Here is a 13,002-nt window from a genome sequence, read left to right on the forward strand (position 1 = left end):
TTGATCGGCCATGACTGACGTCAACGCAGCAAACCACGAGAAGCAGGAATGTCCGACTTTAAGGAGGCGTTTTTAACACCTCCCCGACTGCAAGCTGCATCTCTCGCCGGTCGTTTCATGCAGCCGCAGTTGATGTCGAATGCACCTATTGATCCGAAGACACGGTTGGTGGTGAGCGATTCGTTCATCTGCCTGGTACGAGTCTTTGGATAATTTTTCACGTGACCTGCATAGGCTCAGAAGAGGAAACAGAAAGGATTTGTTTACCTCGTTCACTTTCGCGTTTAGTAAGACGTGAATGATATTCGTTCACAAGTAAGAATTACAGGTTTTGTTATTTTAACTTTTTTGTACTTTACTTACAGTTCAGTGCAGTGTATAATATAGTGTGCATAATTAAATGCTAGTGTGAAATGACAATTTCAAATCATACAAACTGTCATGATGCATTATTTTAATGCAGGAATTTCTTTTAAAATAGTATCTGCTGATTTACATGCACTAACATATAGGCCTACATGAGAATATGATACATGTTTGCAGTGGACGTATTTAGGCCAGGGAATTGGCCTAAATACCTCCCACCGGCCCGTTGAAATTAACGAATGACTCGAAAAAAGATTAGTTCATTTTGCTGAACGAGATTCAAAGAAAAGTCAGTAAAATGATCCGAACTTCCCATCACTACTACCCTGACCTCCTTGTCTATTCTTTGTTTGTCTATGAGTGCGGCAACTACCTTTCTCATTGGCTATCATTAGGTGTGCGTTGGTAGTACATCCATCCATCCATCATCTTCCGCTTGTCCGGGGGTCGGGTCGCGGGGGCAGCAACCTAAGCAGGGAGGCCCAGACTTTCCTCTCCCCGGCCACTTCCACCAGCTCTTCCTGGGGGACCCCGAGGCGTTCCCAGGCCAGCCGAGAGACATAGTCCCTCCAGCGTGTCCTGGGTCTTCCCCGGGGCCTCTTCCCAGTGGGACGTGCCCAGAACACCTCACCAGGGAGGCGTCCAGGAGGCATCCTTATCAGATGCCCGAGCCACCTCAACTGGCCCCTCTCGACGCGGAGGAGCAGCGGTTCTACTCTGAGCCCCTCCCGGATGACCGAGCTTCTCACCCTATCTCTAAGGGAGAGCCCGGACACCCTGCGGAGAAAACTCATTTCGGCCGCTTGTATTCGCGATCTCGTTCTTTCGGTCACTACCCACAGTTCGTGACCATAGGTGAGGGTAGGAACGTAGATCGACTGGTAAATAGAGAGCTTCGCCTTTCGACTCAGCTCCTTCTTCACCACGACGGACCGATGCAGAGCCCGCATCACTGCGGACGCCGCACCAATCCGCCTGTCGATCTCGCGCTCCATCCTTCCCTCACTCGTGAACAAGACCCCGAGATACTTGAACTCCTCCGCTTGGGACAAGATCTCCTCCCCGACCCGGAGATTGCACTCCACCTTTTTCCGGTCGATAACCATGGCCTCAGATTTGGAGGTGCTGATTCCCATCCCAGCCGCTTTGCATTCGGTTGCGAACCGCTCCAGTGAGAGCTGGAGGTCACGGCCCGATGAAGCCAACAGGACCACATCATCCGCAAAAAGCAGCGACCCGATCCTGAGGTCACCAAACCGGACCCCATCAACGCCCTGGCTGCGCCTAGAAATTCTGTCCATATAAGTTATGAACAGAATCGGTGACAAAGGGCAGCCCTGGCGGAGTCCAACCCTCACCGGGAACAAGTTCGACTTACTACCGGCAATGCGGACCAAACTCTGGCACCGGTCGTACAGGGACCGAACAGCCCCGATCAGGGAGTCCGGTACCCCGTACTCCCGGAGCACCCCCCACATGAGCCCCCGAGGGACATGGTCAACGCCTTTTCCAAATCCACAAAACATGTGTAGACTGGTTGGGCGTTGGTAGTACAACTGTCTCAAATACAAGTGTTCTACATTGTGTAGAAATCTGAATCAGCAAGCCAAAACGTTCATACACGTTAGCTTTCAAACAGAAAGCTGTGCAGAAAGTTATGTACATGTGTAATAAATACTGGGGTTGAATTTAACCCATTCAATAATCGTTTTCAGATTTTTTTGGTGCGCAGTTTATTCAAGGGCGGCGTTTATTACACAACGTCATTTTTGGTGCGCCGTTTATTCGAAGAAATACGGTAGTGGTAGACATCGGGATAGACTAGCTGTAGCTCTAGAGCTACCTTAAGTAGGCTATAAATTCAGATCAGCTGAAAATAAATTATAGCCTAAAATAAATAACATTCTGATTCAGTGGGTCGGTTAGGTGACACTATTCAATGCACCGCTGCTATTCACAGACAGTTAATTGATGGTAATATGCACTAGTCATGTTAACTTGATGGTAATGTAGCTAGCGACTAATGTACAAAACGTGCTAGCCGGATGTAGTTCAGGGCCTTACGTTCTAAACTGATCTGTTATTGTTTACGTTCCAAAAAAGGTCTATAGGGGACCAAATAGGAACGTCACCGAATGTCCCCAGGATGTCCCTTGTTAGCTGGGATAGCATTGAGAAACTCTAGCTGCTACACTAAATATATACTTGAAAAATCTGTTGTTACGGCAGTTTTTGACATAGTTACAATATCTATGTTTCTTTAAGCGGTAAAAAGTAAGTTCCTTTGTTATAGACAGACGAATGTAAGAAAGTGAGGCTCTGTGGTGTGGTTTACTCTGTAGAATGGACACTCAGATTGTCTTAAGGTATTTATGATACCTAACTAAGACTCTTAGTTAGGTCTGGAGGTTGGGATTCTTGAGTTCCCGTGGCCTAAAGGGAGAAGATGAACTGATCAAGCTGCTCTGACCCTTCCTGTTGCATGGGTGGTGTTAATTAAATACTTGTTTGAAGATGTCCACACAAAGGACAGTTGACCATTTGACTGGTGAACTCCTGTTGCTTTAGTATCTACTGGTTTGGGGAGAGATGCCACATCAAAGAACTGTGGGACAAATGGTATGGAGATGTATTGTTTCAAACTGTCACTGAGTTGAGTTAGCCAATCACAGAGTTCGCTACATTGATTGATTGACCTTATAGAATGCCATTTGATCTAAAGTTTATATAAGGCAGGGTTTTAGGGTTGTTCTTCATCACTCTTGCAAACGATCTGTGGCTAGCACCTCCTTCGTTATGACTGATCACAAAGTACTTTGTTAATTCTTAATTTGTACAAGCTAAATAAATTATATAATATAAAAATATATACCTACAGTGTGTTCTTTTTAAATGTATTTTACACAACAATGAAAACGAAACTTTAAAAGGTTTTAGGCCTCGTCGCGTTGTTGAGGACAGCAACAGTATCCAGCGGCACCCTAGATCTTTCTGGGTCCACCCATTGCTAAAGAGCAGGAATCGTCATGGAGCATCACCTGGTCATGGAACTACGCCTGTTTGGGATGGAATTTCAGCGATACTTTTGGCTGGAAGAATGCAGAAAGATTGCTTGCGTTGTTTGCGTCAAAGTGCCGAAGCACATTTGGTGTGAGCTTTAAAATAATACTGCACACTCCCCACCTCAAAAACTGGCCTGCCACAGCGATAGCTCACAACAAGATTGGGGCCTCTGCCCAGGTGACACGGCTCACAGACTTTTAACTGGGTCACTGGTGTTTCTGATTGGCTGGTGGGTGGCATTTAACTCTGTATAACTCGAGACAGCTATCAACTCTGCAGAAAACGTACCTCCGTATGCCTGCGCCTTGTCCATTAATTGTATATAGCAGGACAAATAATCCCTTACTTCTCAGCGTGAGAAATACAAGGTGTTGCGTGAGAGCGTGTGAACTGGTTAAAATGCCGGTGAATACGTGAGACTTGAGAACCCTGTACTGAGCTTGTGGTGCTCTGTAAGCCTGTAATAAGCCTGTCTCATTCTGTAAACTTGCTTTATGGAACAGTATTTGATAGTTTGATACGGGTACTAAGACCCCCCAGGCCCCCTCGTGGCTACGCTACTGATACAAATAAATTGTTGATACATTTTATTTCTCACTTAATAGTAGGCTATGCATAGTATGAATAAGTATGTGTGGGTAAAAATCATTCAGAGTGACACTGAGTTAATATAAAAACATATTTATGAATGACTGTTATATGACAGTATACTATTGTATACTGTATATACAGAGTAATACCGATTTTCTTTAACAAAATACTAGTATTGTATAGCTAGATACAAAGTCTTTACAAGCACATTCAAAGCTCCAATTCTAAATCACTCATACTAAACTATGAGAACAAAAAAAACACTATGAACCTATCTATCTGTAGTTTCATCCTGACCTGCCCTCAGATTATGGTTTATGACTGCTGTAATCAAACCAAAAATTTCTGTTACAGCCAGCACCCACTTATAGTACTTTGCAGTGTCTAGAAAAAAATACTATATCCATGTAATACATACTATACAGAAATGATTACACTATAGGTGAAATAAGCCCCAAAATCTCAGTGACTTTCTCTCTAATGACCTTTATGTTCTCATTCTACAGTATGAGGTCTGCATGGATTCTGTCAGTTGGTTTGGCATGGTCACACATTTTTGTTATCAAAATGACATAGATACAATAGATACACATGTAAATGGCAAAACTTACACAAAAAAACTATGAAATGTATTCATATGATTGACTCATCAACTACTTACCATTTGCAGTGGCTCACGATGGTAAATTAAATCAAATTCAGTGTATAAAATCCCCGAAAACAACCTTTTTCACCATTTTGAGAAAAGAAGAAAGGCAGTTGAGTCAATTCAAATGAAGGGATCAATAATATTGCTTTGTTGGAACAAAATATGTGAATAACCAATAAACACTTTGTGTCAGGTTTAAATCATAGCAAATCATATAATTGCAAGTTTGAAATTTGTTTGTGTGAACAAGGTTTCTCATAGGGGAGAAATGTCTTAGTCATTATATCACATTCCTATGGAGATCAAATAAAACACAATGTGATATCATAATATCTCATCATGTATTTAAGAATAATACACAAGAGTCCAAAACCAAATTCTGTACAAATTCAATCCAAATTAGTACAAGAAGGTTATACACTGTATGGTTACACAAAAAGTGGAACATTACATTTCCCTGCTAAATGTGGTTGAAGAGGAGAGTTGCAGTGAGTTAGCCTGAACCAAAGACACAGTGTAACTTCAAGATGTTAAGGATGCCCTATAATACTTGGCATTGATTATTGCTGGAATATTTGTTCTGGTACACATTGCCTCCCTTTCACAGCTCAGAACTTTACACTTCAGCTTTGTTCTTGGAATGGTCTCCATGAGCCAGGCTCTCCTCATTCTCATCCTCTTCCTCAGGTACCTAGAGAAGAATCACATGACCGTAAATCTCCAGTTATTACAGATAAAGCATGGCTTGGGTGGGACTTTCTCCTGTTGGAAAAGAAAAGATCACTGATACAAATATCTGTCTTACCTCCCAATAGATTGAGTCATCGAAACAGTTTTGGTCTGGAGGCTGTCCCCAGAATGGAAGCTTCATTATCAGACCTGTAAAAAAAAGAAGAAATATATATACAGTATATATATATATTTTTTACAGTATGCGAGAGATGTTTTAATACTCATACATTAGTTTACAGGAACTATATAATGCAATATAATACTATTTTTCTGCAGTCTATGCTGAGACAGAAAAACAGTCGGTTTCAGGACTGCATCACTGTTTTCTGTTTGTTTATCTGTAGGTCCACCCACCTGTGATGGCCCCTCCCACCAGAGCGAAGCCGAGAGACGAGGCCAGAGCTGCAGCCTGCATTGTAGCCGCGCCCCTGTGGACAAAGCTGGAGGTTAAGGTATGCTTGTTTCATCAAAAAACTTTTGCATTTTAACCATATAAGAAATATTCATTCTTCAAGTAAACCCCACAAAATGTTCTTAGAGAGTCTTAACTTGCGCCCAGTCCATATTCTGCCCTAAGCTGTTTGAAGTGGTTTTATTGGATGTGGCTTACCCTTCCTTCTTTCCTAGAGCCACAGCCACAATGCCAGCCAGACCCCCCAGGATGCCAGGCATGCCGTGCAGATTGTGGACGCCACATGTGTCCTGGATGCCCAGGTTGGATGCAAGGATGGGCTGTAACACAGAGAAGCACGTCATTAACATCTTAGCAGCTAAAAATGCTCCACCATATTTCTAGACATCTGGCCATACAATATGGTTGTCTGTCTTGTGTTCTGGGCTACCTTTGTTGCAGGTAAAACCAAGTAATGTGATTTGAACTCACAGTGAGGTACTTGAAGCCCACAGTGGAGATGATGCCAGCCAGGAGTCCAATCAGCATTGCACCAAAAGGCTCGATGTCCATGTCAGCACAGGTCCCCACGGCAACACCACCGGCCAGTGTGGCATTTTGAATGTGGACCTACGGTGTATCAAAACAATGAGTGAGTGCTGCCTGCAACAGTGCATCTAAAATGGAAGAAAAAATGAAAAAAATGATCTAAAGACAGAAAGATGCTCATGACCAGAGGGTCCTGCAAAAAGGAGGCATTTGTTCCCCTCCATGTTTGTTTTACTTTTGTAAAGGTGACCTGTGTGGTGTCTCACCATGTCCAGCTTCCCTTTGTGCTCCACAAGGCTGGAGATAGCGTAGGCAGCCAGTACACATGCAGCCAGGGAGAAGTAGGTGTTGACTACAGCCTTGAGCTGAGTCAGTCCAGGTTCAGCAATGGCTGAGTTGAAACTCGGCCAGAACATCCACAAGTAGACGGTTCCTGTAATTGAAAGATTTTTCTTAGATATCTTTCATTTATACTGACACTAAGTCCGCTGTGTGTGGTTCAGCACAATTTGGTAACACCCCCCCCCCCACCACCACCACCAACATCACCACCAGCATCAAAACCATTCTAAGGTCAAACTATTTCCATCCACTAGGTGGAGCAAGTCACTTGAAGGACACAAACGTTTGAATATCCTGTCCCCCTACCTCCCTCTATGAAACATGCCAAAACAGACAGAGAATAGATATAATTTCTTACAGTGGTAGTCTACAGTACTTGTATGTAGTGTGTTTACCAATAACATTGAGTTAACGATATTATCTGATTACAGCAAAAGTGACGGCTGAGACTCACCAATCATGGCAAACAGGTCAGAGTGGTAGACAGACCCATCGTTTTCATGGCCGTTTCTGAGGGCTGGCCGGTACAGCATGCGAGCCACCGCCAAGCCAAAGTAGGCCCCGAAGGCATGGATGATCATGGATGCTCCAACATCATTGGCCTGTACAAGACCAAGAAAAGTTATTTTGGGGTACATTTGGATATCAATTCTAGTGGTTGCCTGTCCTCCACATGTGTACTTAAATGCACCAACCTTTAAGATCTGGACTACGATGTGCTCATTGATAGAAAAGATGGTGATCTCCAGGATAGTCATAATAAGAAGCTGGACCGGACTGGTTTTGCCCAACACAGCCCCGAAAGAGATAAGAACTGTTGCCGTGCTGAAGTCCGCATTGATCATCCTTTCATGACGAGGAAAGAAAAAAGACTTAAGACGGCACAGACATATGCTGAAGAATTTTATATTTCCATTGACTAACTAGAACTGTAATTGCATGAAATGTATGATGCTATTTGTATGGTTATCCTGTCTAAATTCAGAGTGATAGTGCATTGGATTTACTTCTCAACGGAGACTTTGATCTTTCCGTGGTCCATGTGCCAGAAGCCCTGCATGAGCAGGCCCCACTGCAGGCCGAAGGCAGCCAAGAGCAGGTTGACTCCAACACTACTGAAGCCATATCTCTTCAGGAAGGTCATCAGGAATCCAAATCCAATGAAGATCATCACATGGACATCCTGGAACACTAGGGACAGAAGGGAAGCCAGGACAGTTCAGGGACATTTGACTGTGCGATATCCATCCTCTAATGTTAAAACAAAATGTGAAAATGATGAGGATGACTGTCGGTCTGAATGGATTCATCTTCAGATTCTCTGCAGGGTCTACTTGCCCTTGACAACGAGAGAAAAACTGTTAGTAGTAGGTACTTAAGAAATTGCGGATTTCTTTTGTAGAAATCCAAACCTTTGTAGAATCATATTTGTCATGATTACTCATCATTAACTGTACAGTGCAAATGTAGGACAAGGGACCTCAGGTTCCTTGTTTCAGAAGTCCTTGACCAGTCATTGGACTATGCCATGGTAACCCCCCATAAGGTCTCACTGTAAATTCCAATTTATCTGAAGGAAGAGCAATTCAGTTAGCTGTGAATAGAACACAGAGATGGCCCTCCTTAACCCTGTGCATCATTAGCCTCATGCAGCTCTATTCATGGCACATGATCTCAATAAGTCTAAGCTTGTTAGACTCCCACAGTAGGAAGTTGAAAACATTCCTCCCTATTAGTTTCACTTAATACAATTTTAAGGACGGACTTCTTGTGAAAGTATAGTAAACAGTAGTGTGATATAGAATAGTGCAGGATGGTATAGTAAAGCATATATTTCAATATTGTATGTCTTCCAGTGGAGAACAGGATATGAGCTCTATTATGGTGTCAATTGATACAGACTGGAGCTTCTGGTTCCCTAAGCTCCAAGAGACCTGGGGCTCATTCTCCACGCTCCACTCCCATCCGACTCCGCCGGTCGCTCACAAAAGGTTTGCTGGAAAGTCCAGCCACAGGAAGTGAGAGACTCAATTCCCCAAAGCCATTAGTCTCCATATGATGGGGGCCCCTCATCTGGAAAGTGCATCAAGATGCGACTACTCACAGAGAAACAATAGAGCTGCAGGTTTTAGTCATTTCCCCAGGTGCTAGTGAACATCATGGAGACTAATAGGAGTTTTACCAAAAAGGCCTACTGAGACTGCTGGAGTGGTGTTGGGATGTGGTCCGTCTTCTTTAAAAAGGAAAATACCCCCCCACCCCACAATTATCATTGCATTGTCTTTTGTGTGTAAACTATTTATATCTGTATCCGCCGCACCCCCCTGTTATTGCTTTGCTGAACCTTACAACCGGTTTAGTGCATATAACAGGCAGCCAAGATGGATCTTCAAAAATGTATCCTCAAAAAAAATATATCAGATCACGCACCCATTATTTCCTCTCTCTTTATCAGATCTCCATCATCATGCTTCCAATCAGATGTAGTTCTAGAATGTATGAGAAGTGAACCCCACTCTATGTGTTTAGGCTCCCACACCCATCCACCTATGAACAAACACTGCCCGTTATTTTCTTCCTGATATTGAACATAGGTTTCTTCAGGTTTAAGATGTGCAAACCTCACATGGGCTAGCCATCAGAAAGCATTCAACTCTTTGGCACTTTTTTTCTTCTTTTTCTTTCTTTTTTTATTCAGGTTTGGCAGTTGAAAGTTCCCAGTAGCCCATGAGGCAGGGGAAGGGATGATTTGCAATATGCAAATTAGCTGTATTGCTAAATAAATAGGTTATTATCTCTTCCATGAATGTGTGGCTCCATTAGCACATAAAATAATGGATAAACAAGTATTTTGCTCTATGAAACTGCACATGGAATTTCCCTTTGGGGTGAAACATGTCTGCTGCAAAGTTTGTCTTATTAGTTTTGGTTGCGTGCCTTGGGTTCTCCCCCGCCTATGCCATACATCCACCTTAACTATAGGATCCTTTAGTCACTTAATCACACCAATGAAGAGGCAGTGTGCAGTGGAATTAGAAGGGATGTTCTTTAGAAAGTTGCCCACTAGTGGGCACATTGTACTATCTGTGTGATTGCTCTCTGGTTTGGGGTGTGCTAGGGAGACAGAATCCCCCAGGGATAAACCCTCTCTGCCTAAAGGGCACCAGCATGAAACCTATTTCATGACCCAGGGCAGAGTATACCGACCAGGACTTGTAGAGTATAAATCACTCCACTCAATACCAACTCAACACAAGTTCCATTTTAGTTTACAGGTGGTTGCATTCATTCAGACATTGAAATTCCATTGCTGGTCTGATTTGTGAGGTTTAATCAGAAAATGTATTTTGCCTTGTAGATCCAGATGCCCTTTTAGCTAAACTACTTTGTGCAAGATAAAATCTGAAATTCCTCCGTCCACTGAGAAACAAGGGATGTCTGACAAAACCTAATTTGCTACCTATCAGTTTCATTTTGTCAACACTTATTTGTCCCTTGATGATAACACCAAACCAGACCAATTTTATTTCTGAAATACATTCCTCCTCATTGCCTTAGCTTTGAACTTAATCACAGAGGCCAGGAACTTACCATTTTCTCACAGTCTGTCCAGTTTGTAAGGGGTACAAGCTGTGTTTGACTAAATGGATGCAATTTCTTTTGGGCAGAAAAGAGCTTTGTTAAGCATATGGTCCAAAGACAACTTAACAACAACAAACCTTGAGTTTTTCTCAAAAAAGAAGAATGCAATTAGAAAATTGCCCAGACATTATTAATCTTCTTCACCATTTTCTTTTGAAGAAGGTCAAAGGTTTATAATAGTTCTCCCATAATTATCTTCTGTATGTGATGAATATTATAGTAGTGTACTTGGCTAATCTCTATGGGTCATACCTGCCACACCCATTCATGGGCAAATGTCCATACTGTAACTCAACAATTACTTATGTTAGGAGTATCTAAAGGACCGACAGAATATAGAGCACTCCCAAGACAAACACAACCGCTTGAGGTAAAACATTGTTGGGGCAAAGCATTCTTTCTTTCTTATTTATATTTATTACAAGGTTTTCATACAGTTTCATGGTCTAAACCCTGAAACCCTGTTTGCAAGGGTTTCCCTACAGGGCCAAATATTCAGTTGAGTGTACAAGGTGACAGGAGGAGTAGTTAAGTGGTACAAAATTTGTCAATAGCATTGGTTTGTTAACTGTACAAAATATATTTTACAATATTACAATGTTGCTTTGGATAAAAGCATCCACTAAATGATTACATTATTATAAGCTAAGTCACACCAGGGAGCCCATGTTAAAGGGCATACTTACTGGGATAGAGGTTCATTGGTGGCAACTCTTCATGTGTGGAGTTGTCAGGAGTACCATGGTGTGCTGGTTTGCCATCTTCGTAAACCACAAACATAGCAAACAGGATGATAGTGATTATCTCCAGAATCAGAGCCAGGATGGGAAACTTCAGCCTCATGTTTGTGGCGTATGCAGGCATTCTACCAAGCCTTCTCTCTCTCTCTCTCTCTCTCTCTCTCTCTCTCTCTCTCTCTCTCTCTCTCTCTCTCTCTCTCTCTCTCTCTCTCTCTATCACTGACTCAGACTTGGACACACTATCTTTCCTTCCTGTGCTATCGTTTGTGACTTGTGGGGATGTGACGGGAGGGGAACATCTGGTGTCTGGTTTTAAATTGGTGCAGGTTTTGAGGAGACCAATGACAGGGCAGAACAGCATAGCACTGCTGGCTACTCCCCCTCCTGCACTTTGCTCGTGGGGATGGGTTTCCTATGCAGAGGGTGTTTACTCCTCTTAAAGAGGGGCCAAAACAAGAAGTTGGCAAAACATACAGTAATGACACCCTGGCCAATGCGTGGACATGAGAGGAATAGTTAATGAGCTTTCCCCCACTTATCTGTCAATGCCGAACCAATGTTTGTGGGTTGTGAAATATCCAACTCAATGTGTTTAATATTTTGGATAGTTTGTGTCAATGAAAAGCTCACATCCTTTGTTAATTTTAGTTTAAAGACATGAGATCATTTTTGTAATGCTGCATCATAACAGTGTGTGTTTGACTGTGGTCCAACCAAACGCCCACCTCCAAAGAAATGATTAATGTCTTACACCTGATCTTATAGTTTATGCTTACAGATCCTCCACACATAGCATATTTTGCTTGTCAATCCCACATTTAGATTTTGTCTACACAGCACCAATGCAATCTTTTCCCATTGATATCCAACAGATCTTAAGTCTATTAAGTCAGGGTATAGTAATTGGCTTGCACAGTAAGGCCCTTTTTGTGGTAATTAACCAAGGGCCCTACCAATTTTCCACCAACTGAAGGGCCTTGTGTTCAGACTAAGAGCTGTATTAAGGAACTCCATATTCAAACAGTGACGTGTTTCTGTTTGTCTTGGGGCTCAGCTCACAGAACATGTTCCCAGACCTATTAGAAATTACTTCCAAATGTTGAGAGATATTCTACACCCCTTCCCTCTTTCACTCTTCACGAAAATACACACACACCAAGCATTTCCTATAGTAGTTCGCAGTGCCTGTGATGTCGACGATTAAGATATCAGGGAACACACAAATACCTTTGATTCCTTGAACTATACGTGATAAAATTGGTGGCACACACATACAGATTCCTGGAATTATAGAGAGGGCATGGTGCCCACAAATACGTTGGTAACACACACAGATTTCTGGAATTATAGATAGATAGTGCAGTGCCCGTGATGCAACTGGTGATGACAGCTCTTCTCAGTGGTTTTGGTACCTATATTTCTCAGATCACAATTGAAATTCTTTGTCATCTCTGAAGTATTTGTTCAACTCCACATCTATTCTAGTCAAATTTCCAATGCTGTGGTAGACTACATTAATGCAAATGATTATGTAGCCTTCATTTGTATGCAGTTTCCTACGTTATAAATTGCTTATCTTATGTTGATAAAAATTTACTATATTGGTTCTCTGTTAAATTGTGTTACATGCACAATGGTTGAACCAGTTAATCGTAGGCCTAATTCACCATACAACGCTTGTATATTTGCAATGTGTGAGCAGTTTTTCCATCCGTAAACACATTCATTTATGTAATAAAATTCACTGATCTATACTAAAGTATATCCACTTTAAATTGTCGTTCTGTTAGCTAGCCAGCAGCCCCTTTGAAAGCAGCTGAATATCGGTAGTAAAAGAGAAATTTGCTTCTAAATAACGAAACAGAATCTCCCTATCTTCCTTACTATGCTTAGTTTCATTTCATTGCGAATGCCTTTGTTACTTGCATGAGTTCAAT

At 42.3% G+C, this 13,002-nt stretch overlaps 1 protein-coding gene across 2 annotated transcripts; it reads right to left on the reverse strand.

The window, feature by feature from the left end:
* Nucleotides 1–4,094: 4,094 nt before the first annotated feature.
* Nucleotides 4,095–11,359, reverse strand: rhag (Rh associated glycoprotein). 2 transcript variants are annotated; one of them, XM_062468295.1, is made up of 10 exons: nt 11,012–11,359; nt 7,691–7,874; nt 7,379–7,529; nt 7,138–7,285; nt 6,608–6,774; nt 6,285–6,422; nt 6,012–6,133; nt 5,756–5,829; nt 5,475–5,548; nt 4,095–5,360 (listed from the first exon to the last, which is right to left on the reverse strand). In XM_062468295.1, exons 1-10 carry the CDS (start codon nt 11,187–11,189, stop codon nt 5,286–5,288), a joined length of 1,311 nt encoding a protein of 436 aa, XP_062324279.1. In that variant the 5' UTR covers nt 11,190–11,359; the 3' UTR covers nt 4,095–5,285. The 2 variants fall into 2 exon arrangements, with proteins under 2 accessions (XP_062324279.1, XP_062324280.1); XM_062468296.1 differs by having other exon boundaries at nt 7,691–8,679; nt 11,012–11,136.
* Between the last annotated feature and the right edge of the window lie 1,643 nt (nt 11,360–13,002).

Source organism: Osmerus eperlanus, chromosome 8 (genome assembly GCF_963692335.1).
Source record: "Osmerus eperlanus chromosome 8, fOsmEpe2.1, whole genome shotgun sequence".
Lineage (NCBI taxonomy): Eukaryota > Metazoa > Chordata > Actinopteri > Osmeriformes > Osmeridae > Osmerus > Osmerus eperlanus.

Excerpts from the sequence above, each read along its gene's own strand:
- rhag (XM_062468295.1), bottom strand. The coding sequence starts at position 11,189 with ATGCCTGCATACGCCACAAACATGAGGCTGAAGTTTCCCATCCTGGCT. Across the intron at positions 7,875-11,011 it reads ACCAATGAACCTCTATCCCA|TGTTCCAGGATGTCCATGTG; the intron begins GTAAGTATGCCC and ends TTCTGTCCCTAG. Across the intron at positions 5,549-5,755 it reads GGTGGGAGGGGCCATCACAG|GTCTGATAATGAAGCTTCCA; the intron begins GTGGGTGGACCT and ends TTTTTTTTACAG.